Source organism: Hemitrygon akajei, chromosome 9 (genome assembly GCF_048418815.1).
Source record: "Hemitrygon akajei chromosome 9, sHemAka1.3, whole genome shotgun sequence".
In the NCBI taxonomy this organism is placed as follows: domain Eukaryota; kingdom Metazoa; phylum Chordata; class Chondrichthyes; order Myliobatiformes; family Dasyatidae; genus Hemitrygon; species Hemitrygon akajei.
The window spans coordinates 40,108,160-40,135,389 of NC_133132.1; the positions used below are offsets into that span (position 1 = coordinate 40,108,160).

The following is a 27,230-nucleotide window of genomic DNA, read 5'->3' on the forward strand; positions in this document are numbered from 1 at the left end:
AAAGAGGTGTGTCTCAGAGAGGACGGACTTACCCTCAAGGGGCGTGGTTTATTTCCTGGGGCGGTCTTACGGGGACGGGCTTTACCTCAATGGGTGGGACTTGACCTCAAGGGGCGGGATTTGAGAAGAGGCGTGTCATTTCAGGGGCGGGGCTTTCCCTATCCCGGGGTCGCCCTCAGGATTGGATTTACCCTCAAGGGGCGTGGTTTCAGCAACGGCATCTGCGGCTCTCCGGGCGTGGCGGTCGCTGCTGATTGGCGGCTGCGCGGGGTCAGAGGTGGCACGGCGGCGGCACCGAGGCGGCACCATGAAGCGCCGGTACCCCGAACCCGAGCCCGAGGACTGGGCCCAGCACCAGGCCCAGCTCCCGGGCTCTCCCAGGCGCAGGCGGACCGACTCCGGGCTCACGTCCGGGGAGAGCAGTGGCGGGGAGCGTGCTGCCGGTGGGTGGAACGGGCTGCGGAGGGAGGGTGAGGTCCGTGGGCCCAATAGGCAGCTGCGTAGGAAAGATTGGGGGAGAATGGAGGGGAGGGAGGGGAAGGAAGGTGGGATGGAGTGAGGGGAGGGAGGGGAAGGAAGGTGGGATGGAGGGAGGGGAAGGAAGGTGGGATGGAGTGAGGGGAGGGGGTGGAGGGAGGTGAAGAGGGGAAGGGAGGACTCCTCCAATCATCTTCTCACTAAATAACCATCGATTTTCCGTTGAGGTCTATGAAGGGAGAGCAGTGGATGTGGTGTAGATGGATTTTATTGAGGCATTTGACAAGGTGGTTTATACGCTCATTGAGAAAGTCAGGAGGCATGGGATCCACGGACATTTGCGTGGATTTGGAAATGTCTTGCCCACGGAAGGTAGAGGGTGGTAGTAGACGGAGGTCTGTGACAATTGGTGTTGCGTTGGGATCCATTCTGGTCATGTGGAGTGGTAGGTCAGTAAGCTTGTAGATGACAGGAGGGTTACTGGAGTTGTGAACAGTGAAGAAGGTTGTTGTAGGCTCCTGCCAGACATTGACAGGATGAAGAGCTGTGCTGAGAAGTGACTGGATGAGTTGAGTCCAGGAAAGTGTGAAGTCATTCACTTTGAAGGAAGAATACAGAGTAATGGCAGGATTCTTTGTAGTGCGAAGGAACAGTGTTGGTAGAGTTGTTATGGTGTATGGTGTTGTTGATTAGTTGGGGGATTGAGTTCCAGAGCTGTGGGGTAATGTTGCAGCTCTGGTTAGAGTATTCTGTACATCTCTGGTTCTCTCATTGTAGGAAGGATGTGGACGCTTTAGAGAGGGTGTAGGGGAGATTTACCAGGATGCTGCCTGGATTAGAGAGCTTGTCTTAAGATGATAAATTGAGCAAGTTAGGGCTTTTCTCTTTGGAGCCGTGGGGGATGAGAGGTGACTTGATAAAGATACATAAGGTGATAAGAGGCATAAGATAGAATGGATAGCCAGAGATTTTTACCCAAGTGGGAATGGCTAATATGCGGCCTCATAATTATGAGGTGTGTGGAGGAAAGTATTGTTTGGGGGGTGTCAGAGGTGGGTTCTTTAACAGAGTGGACATAGAGGCAGATACATTAGGGACATTTAAGAAACTCTTGATAGGTACATGGATGAAAGAAAAATGGAGGGCTATGTAGGAGGAAGGGTTAGATTGATCTTCAAATCGGTTAAAAGGTCAGCATAACCTTGTGAGTTAAAGGCCCTTTACTGTTCTATGAAGTGGTTCATATAAATTACAGAGCTCCCAGCTCTGATCTCTGCACAACACCACTCATCATGGACCTCCGTTCAGAATAACATCCCTCCAGCACCAGCTTTGAATCCAGTCTACTATTTCAATGTGGGTGGCATGCATCTTAATTTTCTGGATGAGCCTCCCAAGGGGGACCATGTCTAATGCCTTACTAAGGAGTATGTTGACGATATCTACAGCTCTTCATCAATCACCTTCTTGAGAAGCTCAAGTTAGTGAGACAACTAGCCTTGCACAAAACCATGCTGACTGTCTGTAATCATGCTGTGGTTTTCCAAATGTGCATACTGTACCTCTTGCCTGTAAGGTTCTTCTCCAGTAACTTCCAACACCGAGGTGAGGTTCGCCAGCCTAGAATTTCCTGGAATATTCTTATTTCTTGATCAGCTGAACACCATGGACTTTTCTGCAGTCCTCTTGCTCCTCGTTATTTGTGATGGTACAAGGATCTTGTTTTAATGTCCCAGTAATCTCATCTTACCTTGGACAACAACCTGGTATTATATCAATCCCATCAGTCCCTGGACACTCAACCACTTTGATGCTCTTCGAAAGAGCCCGAACATATCGGTATGTCCCACACTACTCTCACTGTCTTCCGCATCCGCCTTCCGGGTGAATGCCAACACAAAGTACTCATTTGGACCTTGGCCACGCTCTGATAAATTCCCTCCTTTATCCTCAAGTTGTCACCCTATCATCTTGTTCTAAACTGAAACTCTTTCCACTATGTGCAAGAACATGAGGTGATAATTAACCTGTAGCAATGACTCTGTAGCTGTACCCTTGTGGGACACCAGTGTTTGGAGTAATCGTGATGAAGGTGTTAATTTCCAGCTTCCAGTTGCCGAGGGAGGTGTTGAGTCCCAGGTCTTGAAGTTTGGAGATGAGCTGATTTGGAATTACAGTGGTAAAGGTGGCGCTGTTATCAATGAACAGATGAATGTCAGTATTTTTGTTCCCTGGCTGTTCCAGAAAAGAATGCAGGGTTGGAAGAAGGGAGAGAGGAGCAGGAGGTGGGTTGGGAAGGGGTGGGGACATGGGTACAGGAGCATTACAAGAGGTGGGGTGGGGACGTGGGTACATGACAATTACAGGAGGTGGGGTGGGGACATGGGCACAGGACCATTAAAGTCTCAGAGCATGACTGTCTCTCTCCCCTCTCCCAGTGACAGGCAGCAGCGATGAGGACTCTGACGGTGAGGGGCCACGGATGGGGTTCGGGGCCCCTGTGCCGCTGGAGGCGGCAGGTTCCGAGGTCCCACCCTCCGACCCCCTCTCCAGCAAGTACTCCATGTACAACAGTGTCTCCCAGAAGCTCATGGTAAATGTGCTGGAACTCTCTCCCAAACCTGTCCCTCCTAACCCCCACCCTGTCACCTCCCTGCCCCCAAACACTGACATCTGCTTGCAACATCCTCATAGCCTCACCCCCTCATCCTTTCACCCCCATGCTCTCTCCCCAACTCCTGTCTGCTCACCCCGTCCCCTCTCGACAAGCCCCACCTAATCGCTCATCCCCCTCTCCCTCTCACGCCATCGTCCCCACCATCACCGCCACTCCCCCCCCCCCTCTGTATTCCTGCTCTGACCTCTCTAATGCCCCACAGATGAAGATGGGTTACCGTGAGGGGGAAGGTCTGGGCAAGTTTGGCCAGGGCCGGAAAGAGATAGTGGAGGCGTCGCTGCAGCGTGGGCGCCGCGGGCTGGGACTCAAGGTGAAGGGCTTCGACGGAGACCTCAACATCGACTGGCAGGTGGAGACCGAGGTGAGTGCAGTCCTCTGCTCCCTGTAATATCAGTCACTTTGTGTCAGTTGCTCAGTGCCCAGCAACGGTAACCACAGTCCACATGGTTTCAGTCACGCAGTGCCCAGCGGCAGTAATGCGACCCACTTGGTGTCAGTCACTGTGTCGGTAGACGGTAACCACGTCCCATACGGTGTCAGTCACTCAGTGTCCAGCGACAGTAGCCTGAACTCACACAGTGTCAGTCGCTCTGTGCCCAGCAATGATAACATGACCCATACAGAGTCAGTCACCCTGTGCCCAGCGATGGTAACCACAACCCGCATGGTGTCAGTTACTCAGTGTCCAGTGACGGTAACACGACCCACATGGTGTCAGTCACCATGTACGATTATGTATTTGAGTACACAGGGTGTATGGACCGAGCAATGTTGGGCGTGTGGGCAGGGTGTAGGGTCTGTAAGCAGGGGGTGTTAGTAGGTTGCATTGGGTTATGTGTGTGTTTGATCAGTGGACAGTTCTGTGGGTGCAGTGTGTTGTGTGTGTGTTGGGTTGGTGAGTGTGTTGGCTGTACAGGCAGGGTGTGTTATGCCTGCATGTTTGTGTGTTGGGATTATCTGACAGATTTCGCTGTGTGGTAATTTTTGCCTCTTCTCAGCCCAGTGCTTACGAACGGGTGGAGTGGTTTCCAGAATGTTCCCTGAAGATCCCACATGCGTCGGAGCTGCGTGAGTGGATGTGCATCGGACAGGTACAGTGCTCTGTCCTAGATCTCGTCCCTCTTGTTTCAAGCAGGCATGTGTCTCACTCTGCATTCTCTCTCCCTTGCAGCGGAAGATGGAGATCGAGGACGAGACGGAGTTCTGTGACGGAGACCTGCTGAGGGATGTTCTCAGGTGTAAGGTCAGTGAGCCACACCACATCGTCTTGGTTGGGCTGCGGTGCTGTGTTAAGAGGGGCAGGGCCACCGGGACAGGCCCCTGTTCTTGTACAAGCAGGAGAAATGAGCACTGGTAGGAACATTCCGCATTATCTCCCCAACTCCCCATTCCCTCCTTTCTCTTACCAGCATCTCTTGCCCTCAATCTCCTCATGTCTGGACTGTCTCCGTCACTGTCCTGAATCAGGCACCTCTGACTGTCCTGACTCCTGGGGAAAAGGTCCCGTAGCCTAGCTTTCCTTAGCTACAGATTCCTTATTTTGATACGTGCCTGTGTCCTAAACTCCCCAGCCGGGTGGGGGGAAATGCCTTCTTGTCCCTACCGTCCAGCCCTGCACTGTGTGTATGAGATCTATCTGTAAACTGGAGAGCTCAGCATGCCAGTGTTACTGAAGCACTCAGCAGGTCACGCGTGGATCCAGGTCCCAGCATTCACACTCCACAACTGCACTGAGAATCCTTGTCTAGGTGCACCAGCTTTGAAGCAGTGCTTTTCCCAGAGGAGCTCTGTGAGTCCCCCGCCCAGGTTCTCCCTCTATCGTTTCACCTGCTCGTCATCAGTGTTTGCCTCAGGACTGGGTACCATGACCTGTGTTGTTTCATCTGCCCACTATGCCCTCCTGTCACCAGCTCGTCCCCCTCTCTCTTTTGTAGCACTACCTCCCCTGTGCATGCTCAGACCTGGATACCCTCCCTTTGCCATCACAGATGATGCTCGACCCACTGAGTTCTTCCGGCAGGTGGTCAGTTGCTCCATTTTCCTCGATCTCCCCTCGTAGCAAGCCCGCTGCCCCAGATCCTCGCCGCATTCCCTCTGTGGCTCCCTGTTCACAGTGCGTTTGGTGAGCTGGAGGCTGAGGAAGGGCAGGCGGAATTGTGTTCGGGGTTAGGGAGTGTTGGGTGGGGTCAGGACTGACCCACGTTCACCCCGTTTACAGAGCGAGTTTGTTGAGTTGGAGGGGGAGGAGATTGGGGTTGAGGGTTGGGTGGGGTCAGGACTGACCCACGTTCACCCCGTTTACAGAGCGAGTTTGTTGAGTTGGAGGGGGAGGAGATTGGGGTTGAGGGTTGAGTGGGGTCAGGACTGACCCACGTTCACCCCGTTTACAGAGCGTGTTCGATGAGCTGGAGGGGGAGGAGATGCGGCGAGCTCGCACAAAGTCGAATCCCTTCGAGACCATCCGCGGGGTCTTCTTCCTGAACAGGTAACGGGGTCGGGAGTCGGGTGGGCAGGTGTGACGGAGGAGGAGAGGCGGTAGCCGGGAATGTGATGTGAATGTGGTGTAGTGGGGTGGCAGGAAGTGAGGGAGGGTTGTGGGTCTTTGGGGATTTCCAGAGATGTGGTGACTCGGTGGGGCTGATTGACTTCCTGGGTGAGCCCCATGGATGAGCCTGAGCAGATGGGGTGGGGGTTTTATAGAGGATGGAGCCAGAGGTCATTGCCCTGACCTGTGTTTGGTGTCCCAGGGCAGCGATGAAGATGGCCAACATGGACCATGTGTTTGATTACATGTTCACCAACCCACGGGACAGCTTCGGTGTGAGTACCAATCCCACCCTTCCTTCTTCCTCTTCCCCCACCCCATAATATTAATTTTTACTACTCCACGGGACAGCCATAGCGTGAGTACCAATCCCACCCATTTCCTCCACCCACCACCATCGTCTTGCTTCCTCTCCACCAACGTGTTCGCCAACCCAAGGAGAGCCACCGTTCAAGTGCCAATCCCACATACAGCTTACTCCGCATGAGATTCACTAGTCTGAAGGGCAGCCTTGGCATCAGTACCCCTCCCTCCAACTCCCACCCTTCCCCAGTGGCTGCCCTCCACTCCCCACATCCTACTGTCCTTACCTCAGACACACCGCACCTCCCTACCCCCACCGTGTCTCGTACCCCCATGCACCCCTGTGCCTGTCTTCCAGCGTCCGTTCATCCGGGTTGCTGTACTTTGCCGATGTCTGCGTGAGCCCCGGCAGGTTCTCGGACATCCTGCATCCTGGACCCCCGCAGACCCACCCTGCCTGTGTTCCAGCACCCGTTGGTCCGGGACAAAGACGGGGAGTTGCTGTACTTTGCTGATGTCTGCGCGGGTCCTGGCGGGTTCTCGGAGTACGTGCTCTGGAGGAAGCGCTGGCACGCCAAGGGCTTTGGCCTCACCCTGCGTGGCCCCAACGACTTCAAACTCGAGGACTTCTTCGCAGCCTCCAGCGAGTTCTTCGAGCCCTACTACGGTGGGTCGTGAGCAGGGGTGGGTTGGTTAGGGTGGGGAACTGGATAGTGGTAGCTACTAGTGTACAGTGGGGAGGGGGCGGGACTGGTATGGGGAACAGGGCTGAGATGTGAATCCCTGCAGCGTCTGGTGACTCTGTGATTTAACCGATTGCAAATCCACCCTGTGGGTCAATGACAGTGACACCTCCCTTCCTGACAGGCTGAATGCTTTCTGTGCGCATTTGACCAATTGAATGATGTTGCATCGAGGAAAGCCCCCTCTGTTCCTGAGGAACAGGCACCCTCTGTGGCCACAGCAGAGCGGAGGAGGATCCTAGCCGGCGTAAACCCAGGCAAATCTACAGGGCCAGACAACATATTTGGTCAGGTGCTGAAGGACAGTACAGCCCAGCTAAAAGAGGTCTTAACCGACATCTTTAGTATCTCTCTGAAGCAGTCCACTGTCTCTGCAAACTTCAAGGCATCATTCCGGTGCCCAGCAGAGATGGAAACTGGCCTAAGTGATTACCACCCAGTGGCGCTAATTTCAACAATCATGAAGTGCTTTAACTGGCTGGTAAATGGATCGTATAAAGTCCCACTTTCCAGCTACGCTGGACCCTCCAGTTCACCTACCTTTCAAACTAGTCCACGGATGATGCCATGGCCTTGGCCCCCCACTTCATCCTGTCCCACCTCGAAAGTGATGCCTCATCGACTTCAGCTCCGTGCTTAATATGAGACTGGTGGGTAACTGAACTCTTTGGGACTCAACACCCCACTCTAACTGGAACTTGGACTTCTTGATGGGAAGACCCCAATCAGTTTGAGTCGGCAGCAACATTTCAAGCTCTGTCACGCTAATTACAGGTACTCCCAGAGACTTGTCAAATTGTATGAGACAACCTGAGTCTCAACAAGGACAAGACGAAAGAGATAATTGTGGACTTTGAGAAGGCACTGGTCGACCACTTGGTAACAGCTTCTTTCCTCGGGCTGTGAAACTAATGAATACCTTGCAACGAATGAGGTCTCATCACTAGAACAGCCAGCTGTTTACCTGTGCTGCACTTTACTACATGTGTTTTGAATTATTTTTTATTAACTTATTTATAGTATAGATATTGTTTTATGTGGTGTGTGTGATATATATTGTGTGGGTGCACCATGGTCTGGAGGAATGTTGTTTCTTCTATGTACATAACTTTTTGTTCTATGTATAGTCAGATGACAATAAATTTTACTTGTCTCAGAGGCCAAAGTCAGAACATCTTTCAAGAGGGTGAACCCTCATAAGGCATCAGGCCCTGATGGTGTACCTGCTGGGGCTCTGAAAACCTTTGTTAAACAACTGATAGGAGTGTTCAAGGACATCTTTAATCTCGCTGCTGCAGTCGGAGGTTGCCACCGGCTTCCGAAGGGCGACAGTCATACAAGAGCCCATGAGGAGCAGGGTGAGCTGCCTCAATGACTATCACTCAGCGGCATTTACATCTGCCGTGATGAAGTGCTTTGGAAGGTTGGTCATGGCCAGAATCAACTCCTGCCTCAGCAAGGACCTGGACCTGCTGCATTTTGGCTCTCAGCAGATGTAATCTCACTGGCTCTCCACTCAGCCTTGGATCACCTGGACATAATGTCAGGCTACTGTTTATTAACTGCAGCTCCGTGTTCAACACAATCATTCCCTCAGTTGTAATCAACAAGCTCCAAAACCTGGGCCTCTGTACCTCCCTCTGCAACTGGATCCTTGACTTCCTCACCGGGAGACCACACACTCTGTGCAGATCGGAACTAACATCTCCTTGCTGACAGTCACCACTGGCAGACTGCAAGGATATGTGCTTAGCCCACTGCTCTACTCTCTCTACACCCACGACTGTGTGACTAGGCACCGTTCAAACGCCATCCATAAATTTGCTGATGACACAACTATTGTTGGCAAAATTTTAAAGCACGAGGAGGCGGCGCACAGGTGCGAGATAGACCGATTGTGGACTTGAGGAAGGGGAAGACGGGAACACACACCAGTGCTCAACGAGGGGTCAGTAGTGGAAAGAGGTGAGGGGTTTCAAGTTCCTGGGTGTCAACGTCTCTGAGGCCTAACATATAGATGTAATTACGAAGAAGACACACCGGCAGCTATGTTTCGTCAGGAGCTTGAGGAGGTTTGATATGTCACCAAAGACACTCGCAGATTTCTACAGATGTACCCTGGAGAGAACACTAACTGGTTGCATCTCTGTTCAGTATGGAGGGGCCACTGCACAGGATCAGAAAAAGCTGCAGAAAGTTGCAAACTCAGCCAGCTCCGTCATGGGACCAACCTCCCCAACGTCGAGGACACCTTCAAAACGCAATGACTCAAAAAGGCAGCTTCCATCATTAAGGACCCCATCTCCCAGGTCAGGCCCTTTTCTCATTGCTACCATCAAGGAGGAGGTGCAGGAGCTTGAAGAGACACACTCAACATTTTAAGAACAGCTTCTTCCCCTCCGCCATTGGATTTCTGAATGAGCAATGAACCATGAACACTACCTCAGTATTTTGTTGCTCTTTTTTTCAGTACTTAATTTGATTTATTTCAATATATTTCTTATTGTAATTTAGTTGTTTTATTATGCTTTCCAGACCTATTCCATAACATATGCCAGTGATGTTAAACCTGATTCTGATTGTGGGGATGAGTTCTGGATTAGATGGGCTTTGTGTGTGGTTGACTGCTGGGGTTTGACGGTGGTCAGGGTTACAGCCAGGCGGAGTCAGAATCGGGGTTGGTGGTGGTGGGCTCACGGATGGGTGAGGGTTGCAGCCCCCGGCTGCTGACGGTAATGTGTTCCCCCACAGGTGAGGGGGGTGTGGACGGGGACGGAGACATCACCCGACCCGAGAACATCACTGAGTTCCGCCGCTTCGTGTTGGAGAACACCGACCGCAGGGGAGTCCACTTCCTCATGGCCGACGGGGTAGGTGGGATCAGGCCCCCCCCCCCCACTCCCGACACTGACCCGACTCTGGCACTGCCTTTTGACCCCTTCCCAACCCTTCGGAGCCCCCCTGCCCCAACCTCAGCACCACCCTCCGATCCAGGCACTTCCCCAACCCTGCACAACCCCCTGACCCCTGTGCCACAGTTGACCCCTTCCCAAATCCTCCCCAATCCCAGAAGCACCCCTGACCCCTTTCCAAGCACACCCTGGTCCTGACAGCAATATCCGTCCCTCCTGGTCCCCGGCACTATCACTGACTCCTTCCCAACCCATTGCCGAGCCTGGCACCACCCCCCATCCCCTCCCAGACCCCGACTCCTCCCCAATTCAGGCACCACTCTCTAACCCCTCTTCGTCACCACTCTCTGCCCACCCCGGCCTGATCTCCAGATCGTGGCTCTGCCACTCTACTCTTACACTGCTCCACCCTTTGATCTGACCCCTGAAACCCTTCTCCCACCCAGCCCAGACCTCCACTACTGATCCTGACCCCAGCTGTATGTCCTGCCAGTGCACAGGAGGATCCCAACGCCGATGCACCCTTTACCCCCCCCCCCCCCCCCGTACACAGGAGAATCCCAATGCCGATGCACCTTGCCCTGCCGCGCACTCTTCCCTCCGCCGTTCTCAGGAGGGTCCCATTGCTGACACTGTCCTTGTGTCCAGGGATTCTCGGTGGAGGGACAAGAAAACCTGCAGGAAATCCTCAGCAAACAGCTACTTCTCTGCCAGGTGCTGGTGGGGCTCAGCGTCATCCGCACAGGTATGGGGGCGTGTAAACAGCATGGTCCGCACAGGTATGGGGGCGTGTAAACAGCGTGGCCCATACAGGTATGGGGGCGTGTAAACAGCGTGGTCCGTACAGGTATGGGGGCGTGTAAACAGCGTGGTCCGTACAGGTATGGGGGCAGGTAAACAGCATGGTCCGCACAGGTATGGGGGCGGATAAACAGCGTGGTCCGGACAGGTACGCACAGGTATAGGGAAATGGTAAACACTGTGGACAGTTGATGTACAGTTGCAAGAAAATGTTTGTGAATCCTTTGAATTACCTGGTTTTCTGCATTAATTACTTGTAAAATGTGGTCCTGATTTTCATCTAAGTCACGATAATAGACAAATACAATCTGTCGAAACTTAACAACATGCAAACAATTGTGCCTCTTGTCAATACTGAGTACACCATTTAAACAATCACAGTCTAGGTTCAAAAAAGTATGTGAACCTCTGAGGTAATGCCTTCTGCAAAATCTATTTGGAGTCAGGTGTCCCAGTCAATGAGATGATATTGGAGGTGTGGGTTGTTTAGGTGCCCTGCTCTATAAAAAAGGCATTCAAAGTCAGGTTACTGACAGAGCCTGCGCTTCTCAAGAAAGATCTGTTTATGTGCACCGTGCCTCAAGCAAAACAACTTTCAGATGACCTTAGAAGAAGAATTGTAAAGATGCATGAAACTGGAAAAGGCTGCAAAAGCATTTCTAAAGACCTGAGTGTTCATCAGTCCACAGTAAGAGAAGTTGTCTGCAAATGGAGGAAACTCAGTACTGTTGCCACTCTCCCTAGGAGTGGGCATCCTGCACAGATCACACGAAGAGCAGAATGCAATGTTGGAGGTGAGAAAAAACCCAAGAGTAGCAGCAATAGACCTTGCTAAAGTCTCTGTTCATGTGTCCACGGAAAACACTGAACAACAATGGTGTTCATGGAAGGACACCGTGGAGGAAACTTAACTGCTCCAAAAAAAAACATTGCTGCACATCTCAAGTTTGCAAAAGTCCACCTGGATGTTGTACAGTGCTTCTGGGACAAAGTTCTGTGGACAGATGGGACAAAAGTTGAACTTTTTTGGCAGAAATGCACACTGCTGTGTTTGGAGGAAAAAGAGCACTGCACACCAACACCTCATCCCAGCTGTGAAGCCTGGTGGAAGGAGCTTCGTGGTTTGGAGCTGCTTTGCTGCCTCAGGGCCTCGGCAGCTTGCGGTCATTGAGGGAACAATGAATTCAAAGTTGCATCAAGACACTTTACAGGAGAATGACAGGGTGTCAGTCTGTCACCTAAAGCTTAATAGTTGAGCGATGTAACAAGACAGTGATGCAATACACATTGTACAGCAACAGAATGGTTTAAAAAGAAGAAAATTTGTCCTTTGGAATGGCCAAGTCAGAGTCCAGACCTTAACCCAATTGAAATGCCGTGACATGACCTGAAGAGGCTGTTCGTGCAAGGTATCTCAGAAATATTGATAAACTGAATGGTCTAAAATTCTTCCTTGCTTTTGTGCAAGCCTGATCAGCAGCTGCAGGAAATGTTCGGTGGAGTTTATTGCTGCTAAAGGATGTTCTACCAGTTATTAAGTACAAGGGTTCACATGCTTTTTCCAGCCTGGACTGTGAATGATTAAACAATGTGTTCAATAAAGACATGAAAAGTACAATTGTGTTTTATTAGCTTTAACAGATTGTGTTTTTCTATTATTGTGACTTAGATGAAGAACAGACCACATTTTATGAGTAATGAATGCAGAAAATGAGGTAATTGCAAAGGGTTCACAAGCATACAGGTATTTGGAGACAATAAACATCATGGTCTGTGCAGGTAGTACGGGGATGGGGGAGGGGGTAAGCAGTGCGTTCCATGTAGGTACGTTCAGGTATAAGGGAGGGGTAAACAGTGTGATCTGTGTAGGTACTTACAAGTATGGGGAGGGGGTAAACAGCGTGGTCCATGCAGGTTTGCGCGGATATGGGGGTGGGGGGTGGTGGAAGCACTGTGGTCTGTACAGGTCGGAGGAGCATGCAGAGGTGTTGTCTGCACAGGTACATGCAGGTACTCTGGGGTGGAGATGGTGGGGCGGGGGAGCACGAAGATTTGGGAATGTGGTCTGTGTCAGTCCAGAGGAGAGATGGGAGGGGTGATAGAGAGGTCTATAAATACGGTGGGGTGCGTCTCAGTGAGGGTCTGTGTCTCACTGCAGATCCTGGTGTGATATGGGGAGTGGGAGGTTAGGGGGTGGTGCTTTGGGTGGGTGTTCTGCTGCCCACTGCAGCCACTTCACGGGTCGTGTGGGGTTAATGAGCAGATCCAGGGGTCAGTGTAAGGTTCAGGCTTCACCTCTCACCTTCCTCCGCAGGCGGACACTTTGTGTGCAAGACCTTTGACCTGTTCACGCCGTTCAGCGCCGGGCTCATCTACCTCCTCTTCCTCTGCTTCGAGAGGGTGTCGCTGTTCAAACCCATCACTAGCCGTCCGGCCAACTCTGAGCGGTCAGCGTCCATTCTGTCCTGTCCTGTCCCACTGACCGACACCGCTCCGTCCCAGTGACGACCCACGTGCTTAGGGAGGCAGGTGGAAATAAGATGGAGGGAGGGGAAGGGTGGTAATCTGCAGTCAGTTGGTTCCTCACTCCCCGGGTACGTGGTGTGCTGGTCTCCGCGAGAGGGTCATGAGAGAGGAGTGGGTGTTGTCTGTGGTCAGATTCTCTCCTTCACCCATCCCTCAACATCTCCCCCTTTTCCCTCTTCCCCACTTCCCCCCATACATGGTGTCCCAGTCTGTGCAGGAGGATGGTGAAGGGGTGTGGGGTTACACGTTCTGTTGTCAGATGTTTTCTCTCTCTCACTCTCAGGTACATCGTGTGCCGATCTCTGCGGGAGGGTACGGACGTGGTGCGTGATTATCTCTTCACCGTCAACGTGAAGCTGAACCAGTTGCGGGGCTCAGACCAGGACGTCACCTCCCTCGTGCCGCTCGCTGTCCTCAAAGCCCACCAGCCCTTCTCCCAGCACCTTTGCACCTCTAACCAGAGGTGAGTGGTTCCCTGCCCCCATCCCCACCCCCTCTGGATCTCCAAACCCATCCCCACCCCATCTGGACCTCCAAACTCACCCCTACCCTCTGACCTGCCTGGTCCCAAACCTCTTTACAGACGAATACGCCGGACACAAACCCCCGACACGGGCCGTGGCTCCGATCCCGGCTGAGATTGACTCTGACCCTTTCTCTTCCAGCCATGCTGTGCTCCAGATCAAGGCTTTGGCTAAAATTCATGCCTTCATTCGTGATCCGTGAGTATGGTGCGCTCTCTCCCTGAAACCCCCCCCCACAGCCCAACAAGTCTCTGGCACCCCCCCCCCCCCCCACAGTCTCCAGACTGTTCCCTTGCGTCTCTGCCCCTTTCCCCCGTGTCTCTGTGGGTTCCTGGTGATCGTCAGTGCTGGGACTGGGGTTAGTGTTGGGAGCCTGGTGTTCAATGGGTTGCCTCAGTTAGGAAAGTGTTGTTTGGGGGGGCATGGCTTTTTTCTGCCCACCCATGGGATATGGAGATGATTACCCCTTGATGGGGGTATATGGAGGCGATGGTTACCCAGCCATCTGTTGGAGTTGGTCCCAGTCTCTTTGCATTTGCCCTACTAAGGTGCAATACCTCACATTTTTCTGGGTTAAACTCCATCTGCCATTTCTCTGCTCATATCTGCAACTGATCTATATCACACTGTATTCTTTACCAGTCTTCTACACTATCCACAACTCCACCAATCTTGATATCAAAAAAAACCCCAAATACTAATCCCTCCGACCTAAACATTGTCCATATCCCTCCATCTTCACAGTCATGTGCCTATCTAAATCTCTCTTAAAAGCCTCTAAGGTATTTGCCTCTGCCAACATACCAGGTAGCGTATTCCAGGCATCCACCACTCTCTGAATAAAAAAACTTGCCCCTCACATCTCTCTGAACTTATCCCCTCTCAGCTTCAATGCTTGCCCTCTGGTGTTAGACATTTCAACCCTGGGAAGCAGACAGTCCCTGTCCACTATCTATGCCTCTCATAATTTTATAAACCTCTATCAGATCACCCCTGAGCCAGCTCCACTCCAGAGAAAAGAACCCAAGTTTATCCAGCCCCCATGATAGCACATGCCCTCTAAACCAGGCAGCGCCCTGTTAACCCTCTTCTGCAGCCTCTCCAAAGCCTGAACGTCCTTCCTATAGTGGGGTGTCCAGAACTGTATGCAATGCTCCAGAAGTGGCCTAACCAGTTTTACAAAGTTTTGCAACATTAGCTTATAACTTTTGAATTCATTGCCTTGACTAATAAAAGCAGCCATTCCATAAGCCTTAATCACCGTAACGATGTGTGTAGCCACTTTCAAGAGCTATGAGCTTGGATCCCAAGATCTCTTTGCTCAGTGACACTATTAACAGTGTACTGTCTCCTTACATTTGCCCTACCAAGGTGCAGCATCTCAAAGTTATCTGGGTTAAACTCCATTTCCATTTCTCTGCATCCAAGCAAGTGTTCCTCCCTTATCCTTGAGTTGTCCCACTCTCTCCCTAGTTACCCTCTTGCTCATGTATGTGTAGAATGCCTTGGGATTCACCTTAATCCAACTTTCCAAGGACTTTTCATGGCTCATCCTGGCTTTCCTAATTCCCTTCTTCAGTTCTTTCCTGGCTTCTTTATATTCCTCGTGTGTTCCATTTGATCCTAACTCCTGAAGCTTTACATACTTTTTATTTTTCTTCTTGACTAAATTTGTTGCCACTCCGGACATCCATGATTCTCTTATCTTTCCATCCCTGTCCTTCCTTCTAATATGAATACCTTTTCATATTCTGTGCAATTGATCTTTAAGCACCCTCCACATGTCTGATGTGGACTTGACAGAAAAAAATGGTGTTCCCTATTAACTTAGTCCCTGCCTAATGCCCTTGTAATTTGCCCTCTTCCAATTTAAAGCTCTCATGCTAGGACCGTACCTATCCTTATCTATACTGATCCTGATAGTTAGGAGTTATGACCACTTAACTGCTCACCCACTGAAACGTCATTCACCTTGGTCAGGCTCATCACCCAACACCAGGTCCAGTACGGCCCCTCCTCTCATTGAACCATCTACATCTAGGTACTTAACAAATTCTGCCCCATCTTAAACCCCTTGCACTAAGAAGGCCCCAGTTTAAATTAGGGAAGTTGAAAACCTCATGACAGCAATTCTATTATTTTTACACATTTCCTTACATGAATTGTGTATCTGTTCCTCCGTGTTCCAGTGGCTGTTGAGGGGTTTGAGGTGCAATCCCATCAGTGTGATTGCTCCCTTCTTAATCCTGAGTTCTGTCCAAATAGACTCAGTGTCTGGACCCTCCATCGTGTCTGTCCTGGGTGCAGCTGGGGATATTGTCCCTAATTAGTAGTGCAACTTCACGCCCCTCCCTTTTACTTCTTTATCTTCTCTAAAATTTCAAAAACCTGGTACATTAATCACCCATGCCTGCCCCTCTCTCTACCAAGTTTCGGTAATGGTTACAACATCCTGGTTTCATGTACTGATCCATGCTATAAGTTCATCACACTTACCTATTATAATATAAGTATCAAAGTATATACACTTCAAACTATCCAACCCACCATACTTGTTATTTCAATTTTACCTTTCAATACTTTCTCTGACATCTACCTTCTGGCCTGATCCACTTACTGACCTGGCGCCCCGGTTCCCAGCCCCGTGCAAAACCAGTTTAAACTCTCCCGAGTAGCACCAGCAAACCTCCCGACCAGGACATTGGTTCCCCTCCGGTTCGGATGCACAGGTCACCCCTTGCCCAGAAAAGGTCCCTGTGGTCCAAGAATTTGAAAACCTGTCCTCTGCACCATCTCCTCGGTCACTTGTTCATCTGTGCTATCAACTCATTCCTACCTGCACTAGCCTGTGGCGCTGGGAGTAATCTGCAGATTACAACCTCAAAGAGGCCCTTCTCTTCAGCATCTTTCCTAACCCTATATGCTCACTGCGTAGGACCTCTTTCCCCTTTTGTTTTTGCTTGTGTCATTTTGCTGATGTTATGCCAATATGCACTACGACCTCTGGCTGTTCATCCTCCCCCTTGAGAATATCCTGCAGGCGATTCGATGCATCCAAGAGGCAACACACCATCCTTGAGTCTCTATTGCGGCCACAGAATTCTCTTTTCGTCCCCCTGACTATCAAGTCTCCTTTAGCTACTGCACTGACTGACTTTACCCTTCCCTGTCGAGCCTCACAGCCAGCCACAGGGCCACCAGCCAAACTTATTGCTGAGGAATACGTCCACAGGGAAACCCTGAACGGACTTTTTAATCCCCTTGCCTCTCCTGATGGTTACCCGTCAGCTCTCCAAAGCCTGATCCCTGGGCATGACCACCTCATCAAATGTCTCATCTATAATGCCTTCATCCTCCCGAATGATCCTGAGTACATCCAGCTCCTTGACCCGGTCGGTCAGGCGCTGCAGTTGGGTGTATTTCCTGCAGATGCAGCCATCGTCAGGTTGCTGACCCGGCAGGGGGAGGGGGCATCAGTACGTGTGACCAACTCAGTAACCGGCCCCTTGTCTCCCCCCAGAAACCTGAACGAGCTGCGACAAGCCGACCTGCGTAAGGAGTGCCTGACGCTGTGGGGGGTGAGTCACCTCGGTAACCCTCTCCCTGTCTCCACGGCTACCTCCCCCCCCCCCCCCGCAACCAATCGCAGCAGCCGCTCTCCGGTGAATCCTCCCTCCCCTCACATGCCAAACCTTCCCTCCACCTACCTGCCTGTCTCCCCCTTCCCGATGAACCTCTCCCCCGAACCCCCCCAACACCTCGTACTCGCTCACCTGTTTCTCCCCAGCACCTTTCCACCCGTTCTTCCTGCACCTGTCTCCCCATTCCCCCTCCCCTCCCCAGTAACCTGTCCAGCGATGCTGAACCTTCCCTCGCTTCCCACACCCGCCTCCCCCTCAGCTCCCCAGTGACTCCTCACTCCAAAATGCCTCCTCGAGGCAGCCACTCACACCTTTCCCCCACTGACCTACTCCCCCCACAGTCCCCCCCCTCCATGACAAGAGTGTCTCCCCCCAGATCCCGGACAAGGCCCGAGTGGCTCCGAGCTCAACAGACCCTCGCACCAGGTTCCTGCAGCTCATCCAGGTGGGTTGGCCGGGGAGGGGGAGAGGGAGTATGAGGGGTGACCTAAGTGGTAGGGAGGCGAGGGAGGGGATGTGGGGGCATGAGAGGTAGGGAAGTGGGAGAGGGGTAATGTGAGTGGGGGCAGAAAGGGGAAGATGAGGGAGAGAGGCGATGTTTGGGGTATAAATGGTAGGGAGAAGAGAGGGAGGGGGTTGGGGCGGTGTAAGTGATAGGGAGGAGGGTGATATTGGGGTTATGTGGTAGGGAGGGGGAGGGATGTTGGTGGTGAGGTAACTGATAGGAAGGAGGGCGCTGTTGGCATGTGGTGGGGGAGAGAAAGGACAGGGAGTTCAGGGGGTGTAAGTGATGAGGAGAGGAGTGATCACTGTTGGGGGTATAATTGGTAGGGGTTTCAGGGTTGAGGGTGATGTAAAGAAGGGGAGGGAGGGATGCTGGTGTGGTTCATGTGGTAGGGGGAGGGGATGTTGAGGTGGTGTAAGTGGTAGGGGGAGAGGAGGGGATGTTGTGGATGGTGTAACTGATAGGAAGGAGAGTGATGGGGGAGACAAGGGGCAGGGAGTTGAGCGTGGTATAGGTGATGGGGTAGAGGAGGGTCATTTTTGGGGGTATGTGGTAGGGGGTTGGTTGGGGTGGTTGTTGAGGGTTTAAGTGGTAGGGGTTTGGGGGTTGAGAGTAGTGTAAAGAAGGAGAGAGGGTACGGATGTTGAGGTGGTGTAAGTGGTAGGGGGGAGATGAGGGGAGGGGATTTTGGGGGTGGTGTAAGTGATAGGGAGGGGTAGAGGAAGGGTAGCGGATGTTGGGGGTGGTGTGGGGAAGGGATGTTGGGAGTGGTGTGGTGGGGGAAGGGATGTTGGGGTGGTGTCAGTGGTGGGGAGGGGATATTGGGGGTTAGAAATGATTGTGCAGAGTGGGGTGGGTGTTGGGTGGCTGGGGTGATTGTCACAGATGAGAGGGCATGTTCAGGAAGCTGGAGAAATGGGTGGGGTGGGTGGTAAGGATGGGGAGCGAGGGTAGGAAGGTTTCAGAGGTCTATTGTCCATTTCCTGCTGCCCACCCGCCATGCTTGCTGTCTCGCCTCCCTCCCCAGGGTAGTGAGGTGGACACCTTTGGTTACCGAGCAACTCCACTAACGACTGACACCATCCATCGGATCAGCCACCTCCTTAACTATCGCTGCCTGGTCGCCGGGGGCGAGCAGTACTTCCTGCTGGGAGCGGGGGTGAGTCTGGGCACAAGGAAGGGGGGTGGTCACTCTGTGGGTGGAAGGGATCCTGTGGAGAAGCTGGGGGGGTGGGGGGAGTCAAGTCACCAGCGATGAGGATCCTTGATGTTGGTGGGGATGGGAAGATCCGGGGTTTCGACCCAAAGACTGTGAAGGAACGGTGAGATGGTTCCCAATGGGAGGGTGTGCCGCACGTGAGGCTTTTTAATAAGGTAAGAGCCCGTGATATTACAGGAAAGATTGGCTCACTGGCAGGAGACAAAGAACGGAAAGGTGCCTTTTCTGGTTGGCTGCCAGTAACTAGCGATGTTCTGCAAGGGTCAGTTGTGGGATCTCTTCTTTTTACATTCTATGTCAGTGATTTGGATGACAGAATTGATGGCTTTGTTGCCAGGTTTGTAGACGATGCAGAGGTGGAGAGGCAGGTTGTGTTCAGGAAGCAGGGAATCTGCAGATGGACTTGGGCAGATTGGGGGAATTGGCAAAGAAATGGCAGATGGAATGCAGTGTCGTGAAGTGTATGGTTGTGCAGTTTGGTAGAAGGAATAAAGACATAGACTATTTCAAGAGGACTAGAATATATAAGGAAGGATGTGATGCTGAGGCTTTATAAGGCAATGGTCAGACCATGCTTGGAGTATTGTGTGCCATCTTGTACTCCTTCTCTAAGATGTACTGGCATTGGAGAGTGATCACAGGAGGCTCATGAGAATGAAAGGGTTAAAGTATGAGGAGCATTTGGGAGTGTACTGGTTGGAGTTTAGAAGAATGAGGGGGTGGGATCTCATTGCAATCTAACAAATATTGAAAGGCCGACATAGAGTGGATGTGAAGAGGATGTTTCCTATAATAAGACAGTCTTGGACTCCCAAAGAATAGAGGGATGTCCATTTAGAACAGAAGGCGGAGGAATTTCTCTAGCCAGAGGGTGGTAAATCTGTGGAATTCATTGCCACGGACAGCTGTGGAGGCCAAGTTATGGGGTATATTTAAAGTGGTGTTTGAAAGATTCTTGATTAGTCGGGACGTCAGAGGCTATGGAGAGAAGGCTGGAGAAAGGAGTTGAGAGGGATAATACATCTGCCGTGATGGAATGTCATAGCAGATGTTGCGGAAAAGGTATTACCCAGAGATGAAGGGAGATCGCCTTAGAAAGTCTATATTGTAACATGACATCATGGAGAGCTCATGCTCCTAAAAGCGGAGATCCGAGTCTCTGCCTGACAATGGGTCACGCTCTTATTTATGTCCCAAGCATCCGAGAGAAAAACACATAAATCAGAAAGAGGAGCTTCAATGCCAAATCTGCTGAGTAGCAAAGTTGCAGGATATGTCCTTGAGCAGTTACACATTTACTTCAGTGTTAATTTCTCAAAAGAGTATATCAGACATGTGATGATTCTTAGAACAACAAATACAAACCTGGTTATTTTAATCAGCCTGACTGAAAGGCACATTGTCAGCGGCACAGAGTACTTTGGTCACAGTAGACTTTGATTTTATATTTGAAGATTGTTAACCCTTCCTTGCTCAATACAGTGTCAGCTCTGGGTATTCCACCGTTCAAGTACAGAACACTGCTGTAAAGAAAAAACTATAACCCCTTAGCATCTAGCTCGTAACAAGATTTCTTCCACAGCAGACCTGATGCTTTGAATGGCCTAATTCTGCCCCTCTGTCTTATGATTACATGGTGGAGGATTAGTGGGGAAGAGGCAGAGGGATAGGGGCAGTCCCATTCTGACCTCTCTTGGACAGAGTCCCAACCCTACCTGTGGGATGGGGAGAGTGGAAGTGTGTGAGGGGTGTTGGGAGAAGAGTGGGAGGGTGGGTGTGGTCCCAGGGTGGGAGCTGTCTGACCCTGGTCTCTCTCGGACAGAAGTCCCAGATCTACCTGTGGGACGGGGAGAAGCCGATGCGATGGAAGAAGCTGGAGAATTTCCGGACGGAGCTGCCGAGGGAGACGGTGCTCTTGGTGGAGATCATCCAGGAGCTGAAGGGGGAGGTGAGGGGGAGGGGGAATGGAGGGAGGCTGAAGGTGGTGGAGGGGATGTGAGGGCCAGAGGGTGGAAGGACTGTGAGGAGGGAGGCTTGGATGGTGGGGGGGGGGGGGGGAAGGGGGTGTGGTGAGTGGGATGAGGTGGGGTAAGGACCCAAGATGTGGGAAAGGCAGCAGAGGTGAGGGGAGACACAGGGAGGGGATGGGGGTGGGTGACTGTGTGTGGGACACAGCTTACTGAGCTGCTTGCCCAGGATAACTCTGTGTTCTTGAGTCCGGGGGGGTGGGTGATTGGTATAGGGTGGAGGGGTAGGACAGCGGATTGACTGGGAGGAGAGGGGTGGGGAGGGATGATTTTCCCCATGTGACTGTGCTCTGGTTCCAGGGGAAGGCCCAGCGCCGGACCAGCTCCATTCACATCTTGGACGCCCTGATCCTCAATGGCACTGACATCCGAGAGCAGCACTTCAACCAGAGGTGGGGGGCTGCACCTGGTTGGCGGGGGGGGGGTCGCGCTTTCATGGGAACGTGTTCTGGGAGATGTCTGCAGAGTCTGTGGGTGGGGCCTGTGACCCCCCCCTTCTCCGCCTGACCCCGCCCTGTGACCACCTCCCCAGGATTGTGACCTATTCACCTTGCCACTGCCCCCTTCCCCTCCCACCTCCGGCCCGAAACCCCGCCATCCCCTCTCCCAGCCTGACCCCATTCAGGGACTTCTCCCCTGCGTGACCCCAGCCTGTGACCTCCCCAAAGAAATGAGCTGTTCACCTTGTCACCAACACCCCTCCCAGCCCATATGCCCGAACCAACCTGTAACCCCAGCTCACTCCCTTAACCCCAGCCAGTGACCCCTCCCCCTCCACTTGCCCCAAACCCCTTTGACCCCTCTCAACATCGTGCAGCCCCTCCAGTGACCTTGCCTGCCGTCTGGTTACAGGATCCAGATGGCGGAGAAGTTTGTGCGGGCTGTGTCCAAACCCAGCCGACCCGACATGAACCCCATCCGGTAAGTGGCACAGGCCGGGGGTGGGGGGGGGGGGTGGTGTCTGTACACCGAGCATGCTTGGGTTTGAGGGCTGGTTGATGCTGAGGATGGAGTCAACGCACAGCGTGGTGGGGGCCGAGGGAATGGGTGACACTGTGGGGCCGAGGGAATGGGTGACACTGTGGGGCTGAGGGAATGGGTGACACTGGGGACTAGTGGGGGCCGGGTGGCTGGGCATGGAGGGGAATGTGGGTGATTTGGATAGCGGAGGTCATAGAGTACAGACCCTCGACCTTCAGCCCAACTGATCCATTGATCCATACTGATCAAGGTTGCAATCTGAGCCAATCTTCCTTGCACATAACCCTCTAAGCCTTTCTTATCTGCATACTTGTCTTTTAAATGTTTTTAATGTACCTGTCTCAACCACTTCCTCTTGCACCTCATTCCATATATCAACCATTCTCTAGTGGAAATGTTACCTCCTTTTAAGTCCTCCCTCCCACAAGCCTGTGCCTCCTCATTTCTCAACTCTCAGAGTAGGACTGTACATTCACCCTATCTATCCACATGATTTTATATGCCTCTTTAAAAGCACCTCAATCCCATACACTGTGAGGAATGATGTCCTAGCATACCCAATGTCCTCTTTTTAACTCTGACCCTTGTCTTCATTTGCCCTTGGTAGGCCCCTCCAGAAAGTCAGGTGTCAGTTGACTCAGGGAAACTTGTCTGTGTGGATTCTGAATTGGATTGCTCACAGAAGGTAGTGGGGAATATTCTGCCTGGTGGTCCATGACTGGCGGGATTCTGTTCTGGGACCCCTGCTCTTTGTGAGGCTTATAAATGATTTGGATGAGGAAGTTGAGGAGTGTGTTCTCTCCTCCAGTGGAAGAAGTACATCTCCATCTTGCCACCCACAGAGGGTGGCAGCAGATGGACCATTTTCTGCCTGGAGGTCAGTGACCACTGGTGTTCCATGGGCCCCTACTGTGTGATTCTTATAAATACTAGGATGAGGAATTGGAAGAATGAGTTGTTAAGTCAGTGGAGTTGTAGGTAGTGTAGGAGGTCCCGTAGGTTTCAGCAGGACATCGATAGGATGCAGAGCTGGGCTGAGAAGTGGCAGATGTTGTTCAACCTGGAAAAGTGTGAAGTGATTCACTTTGGGAGGTTGATGTTCAGAAGACTTATGGTGTGCTGGTCGTCTTTGGACAGGGAATTGACTTCAAGAGCCAAGAGGTGATGGTGCTGCTCCATGAAACCCTGCTGAGACCACACTTGGAGTATTGTGTTCAGTTCTGGTCACCTCATTAGAGGAAGGACCTGAAAGCTTTAGAGGGGGTGCAGAGGAGATTTAGACCATAAGACAGGTGGAGAATTAGGCCACTCAGCCCATCAAGTCTCCTCCGCGATTCCATCATAGTTGATTTACTATTTCTCTCATCCTTCTTCCTTCTCACCATAACCTTTAACACCCCAACTAATCAACCTCCACCTTAAATATACCCAATGACTTGGCCTGCACAGCCACCTGTGGCAATGAATTCCACAGATTCACCACCCTCTGGCTAAAGAAATTCCTTCTCATCTTTGTTCTAAATGGACATCCCTCTATTCTGAGGCTGTGCCCTCTGGTCCAAGATTCCCCCACTATAGGAAACAATCCTGTCCACATCCACTCTGTCTAGGCCTTTCAGTATTCGATAGGTTTCAATCAGATCCCCCTCCTCCCTCTCCCCCCCCCCCCCCCCACTTTCTTCAAAAATCCCGTGAGCAGATGGCCCAGAGACATAAACACTCCTTGTATGTTAATCCTTCCATTCCTGTGAAACTCCTCTGGACCCTCTCCAATGCCAGTATATCTTTTCTAAGATAAGGGGCACAAAACTGCTCACGATAATCCAAGTGCGGTTTGACCAATGCCTGATAAAGCCTCCGCATCGTCTCCTTACTTTTATATTTTAATCCTCTTGAAATAAATGCCAACATTGCTTTTGCCTTTTGCACCGCTGACTCAACCTGCAAGTTAACCTTTAGGGAAACCTGGACGAGGACCTCTTAAGTCCCTTTGCAAGGTTTTTTTGAATTTTCTCCCCATTCAGAAAATAGTCTATGCCTTTATTCCTTCTACCTAAGCGCATGACCATACATTTCCCTTCACTGTCTGCCACTTCTTTGTTCATTCTTCTAATCTATCTTAAGTCCTTCTGCAGACTTCTTGCTTCCTCAACATTACCTGCCCCTCCACCCATCTTTGTGTATCCACAATCCTGGTCACAAAGCCATCAATTCCGTCATCCAGATCATAGAGACATAGAAAACCTCAGCACAATGCAGGACCTTTGGCCCACAAAGCTGTGCCAAACATGTCCCTACTTTAGAACTACCTAGGCTTTACCCATAGCTCTCTATTTTTTTGAAGCTCCTTGTAGCCATCCAGGAGTCTCTTAAAGGACCCTATCGTTTCTGTCTCCACTGCAGCTGCTGGCAGCCCATTCCACGCACACCACTCTCTGCATAAAAAAAACTTACCCCTGACATCTCCTCTGTACCTACTTCCAAGCACCTTAAAACTATGCCCTCACGTGCTAGCCATTTCAGCCCTGGAAAAAAGCCTCTGACTATCCCCACGATCAATGCCTCTCATTATCTTGTACACCTCTATCAGGTCACCTCTCATCCTCCGTCGCTCCAAGGAGAAAAGGCCGAGTTCACTCAACCTGCTCTCATAAGGCATGCTCCCCAATCCAGGCAACATCCTTGTAAATCTCCTCTGCACCCTTTCTATGGTTTCCACATCCTTCCTGTAGTGAGGCGACCAGAACTGAGCACAGTACTCCAAGTGGGGTCTGACCAGGGTCCTATATACCTGCAACATTGACATATAACCTGAAAAGAAGTGATCCCAGTACCAACCCCTGCTGCTCGTCATCAGCAGCCAGTTAGAAAAGGCCCCCTTGATTCTGGCCCTTTGCTTCATGACAGCCAGCCAGTCCTCTATCCATACCGGTACCTTTTCTGTAATACTCGTTAAGCAGCTTCATGTGCGGCCCATTGTCAAAAGTGAAAATCCAAGTACCCAACGTCAACCGATTCTCCTTTGTCAATCCTCCTTGTTATTTCTTCAAAGAATTCCAACAGATTTGTCAGGCAAGATTTCAGGCAGTGACTGTGGCCTATTTTGTCATGTGCCTCCACGTGCCCTTAACAATTACCATGCCCTTAACAATTGACTCCAACATCTTTGCAACCACTGAGGTCAGGCTAACTGGCCTATAATTTCCTATCTTCTGCTTCCCTCACTTCTTGAAGAGTGGAGTGACATTTGCAATTTTCCAGTCCTCCGGAGCCATTCCAGAATCTAATGATTCTTGAAAGATCATTACTAATGCCTCCACAATCTCTTCAGTTGCCTTTTTCAAAACCCTGGGGTGTAGACCATCTGGTCCAGGGGACTTATCTACCTTTCAGCTTCCTTAAGCACCTTCTCTCTTGTAATAGCAACTGCACTCACTTCTGCCCCACTAACACTCTCAAACTGCTGATGCACTACTAGTGTCTTCCAGAATGAAGACTGATGCAAAATACTTAATCAGTTAATTTCCTTGTCCCGCCTTAATGCCTCTCCAGCATCATTTTCCAAGTGTCTAATATCCACTCGCTCCAATATCACTTTATATATCTGATGGTATCCTTTTTGGTAATTTTGGCCGGTTGACCTTCATATTTCATCTTTTCTCACCTTATGTTTTTTCTCACTGCACACTGCATTCACTTGTGTACCAAGTGCCCCATCCTCAGTCCTATCACTCCAGTTCCCACCCCCCCTGCCAACTTCATTTAAACCCTCCTTAACAGCTGATAATGAGCCTTCCTCATAAGACATGTTCTGTCATTCAGGCAGAATACAGGATGCTGCCAGGTTAGAGAATGTGTCTTATGAAGAAGAGTCCTGCTCATTTCCATTCTAAAAGGACGCCCCTCTATTCTGAGGCTGTGTCCTCTGGTCTTAGACTCTCCCACCATAGGAAACATCCTCGCCACATCCATTCTAACTTAGGCCTTTCAATGTTTGATAGATTTTAATTAGGTCACCCCCCCATTCTTCTGAATTCCAGTGAATACAGGCCCAGAGCTATCAAATGCTTTGCAAATGACAGGCCATTCAATCCTAGAATCACTTTAGTGAACCTCCTCTGAACACTCTCCGGTGTCTTGCCTTTCTAAGATAAGGGGCCCAAAACTGCTCTCAAGTGAGGCCTCACCAGTTCTTTATAAAGCCTGAACATTACAGCCGTGCTTTTGAGGTGAATGCTAGCATCACATTTGCATTCTCACCACTGGCTCAACCTGCAAATTAACCTTTAGTGAATTGTTGACAGGTTTTGGAGTTTTCCTTCTGATTTGATATAATCCACAATGGTTAGCTCAAAAATGTTTTAAATTTAGAAATGAGACAGTGCAATGTAAAAATAGTTTCTAGCAGCTGCACACGTTTTCGTGGCATTGTATGCGTCGCTGTATACAACCTTGAGATTCATTTTCTTGTGGGCAATCACCGTAGATACAAGAAACAATGAAAAACCACATTCAGCAGGGTGGACAGCATCCATTGTGCAGAAAGAAAACAGCAAATACAACAAGAAGGAGAAGGAAAATAAATAATAATGACAAATAATAAACTAGAATATAAAAGCAAGGATGTAACATTGGGACTTTATGTTGAGGCCTCACTCGGAGTGTTGTGAGCAGTTTTGGGCCCTTAGAGGGGAAGTGCTGAACTGGAGAGGATTCAAAAGAGATTCACGAATATTATTTTGGGTTTGAATGGCTTGTCATATAAAGATCAGTTTGATGACACTGGGCCTGGTATTCGCTAGAATTCAGAAGAATGAAGGGTGACCTCATTGAAACCTATCGAATGATGAAAGACCTTGACAGAGTGGATGTGGAGAGGATGGTTCCTATGTTGGGAGAGTCTAAGACCAGAGGACACAGCACTCAGAATAGAGGGTTGTCCTTTTAGAACGGAGATGAAGAGGAACTTCATTAGCCAGAGAGTGGTGAATCTGTGGAATTCTTTGACACAGGCAGCTGTGGAGGCCAGGTGTCTGTATTTAAACTTTTCACCATTGCTCATAAAATACTGAGGGGTCTTAGCAAGTCAGGCAGTTTGTATGGAGAGGAATAAGGAGTTAACGTTTCGGCCTGAGACCCTTCATCAGGACTGAAACCCACATGCCTTCGGTCTACCTTTTTCTGCCATCTTCCCCCTTAGTTTCTGGTCCTGGTGAGGCGGCTCAGCCCAAAAGGTCAACTCTTTATTCTTTTCCAGATTTCCTCCAGCATTTTTTGTGTCTTCTCTGGATTTCCGGCATCTGAAGGTTTTGTCTTTCTTGCCCTCTGCTTCTACCATCAAATCAGTTG

At 50.9% G+C, this 27,230-nt stretch overlaps 1 protein-coding gene across 1 annotated transcript in view; it reads left to right on the plus strand.

Annotated features, from left to right (window-relative positions):
- The first annotated feature begins 218 nt into the window (after positions 1-218).
- cmtr1 (cap methyltransferase 1) overlaps positions 219-27,230 on the plus strand; it is a 33,802-nt gene continuing 6,790 nt past the window's right edge. The window contains exons 1-19 of the mRNA XM_073055798.1: positions 219-443; positions 2,916-3,070; positions 3,357-3,515; positions 4,153-4,245; positions 4,326-4,397; positions 5,545-5,639; positions 5,902-5,974; positions 6,471-6,669; positions 9,497-9,615; positions 10,306-10,402; positions 12,773-12,905; positions 13,268-13,447; positions 13,650-13,706; positions 17,029-17,086; positions 17,526-17,594; positions 18,682-18,813; positions 20,696-20,821; positions 21,201-21,292; positions 21,753-21,821. Coding sequence (XP_072911899.1) covers positions 308-443; positions 2,916-3,070; positions 3,357-3,515; positions 4,153-4,245; positions 4,326-4,397; positions 5,545-5,639; positions 5,902-5,974; positions 6,471-6,669; positions 9,497-9,615; positions 10,306-10,402; positions 12,773-12,905; positions 13,268-13,447; positions 13,650-13,706; positions 17,029-17,086; positions 17,526-17,594; positions 18,682-18,813; positions 20,696-20,821; positions 21,201-21,292; positions 21,753-21,821 — 2,114 coding nt within the window. The 5' untranslated portion in view covers positions 219-307. The remainder of the gene's footprint in view (positions 444-2,915; positions 3,071-3,356; positions 3,516-4,152; positions 4,246-4,325; positions 4,398-5,544; positions 5,640-5,901; positions 5,975-6,470; positions 6,670-9,496; positions 9,616-10,305; positions 10,403-12,772; positions 12,906-13,267; positions 13,448-13,649; positions 13,707-17,028; positions 17,087-17,525; positions 17,595-18,681; positions 18,814-20,695; positions 20,822-21,200; positions 21,293-21,752; positions 21,822-27,230) is intronic.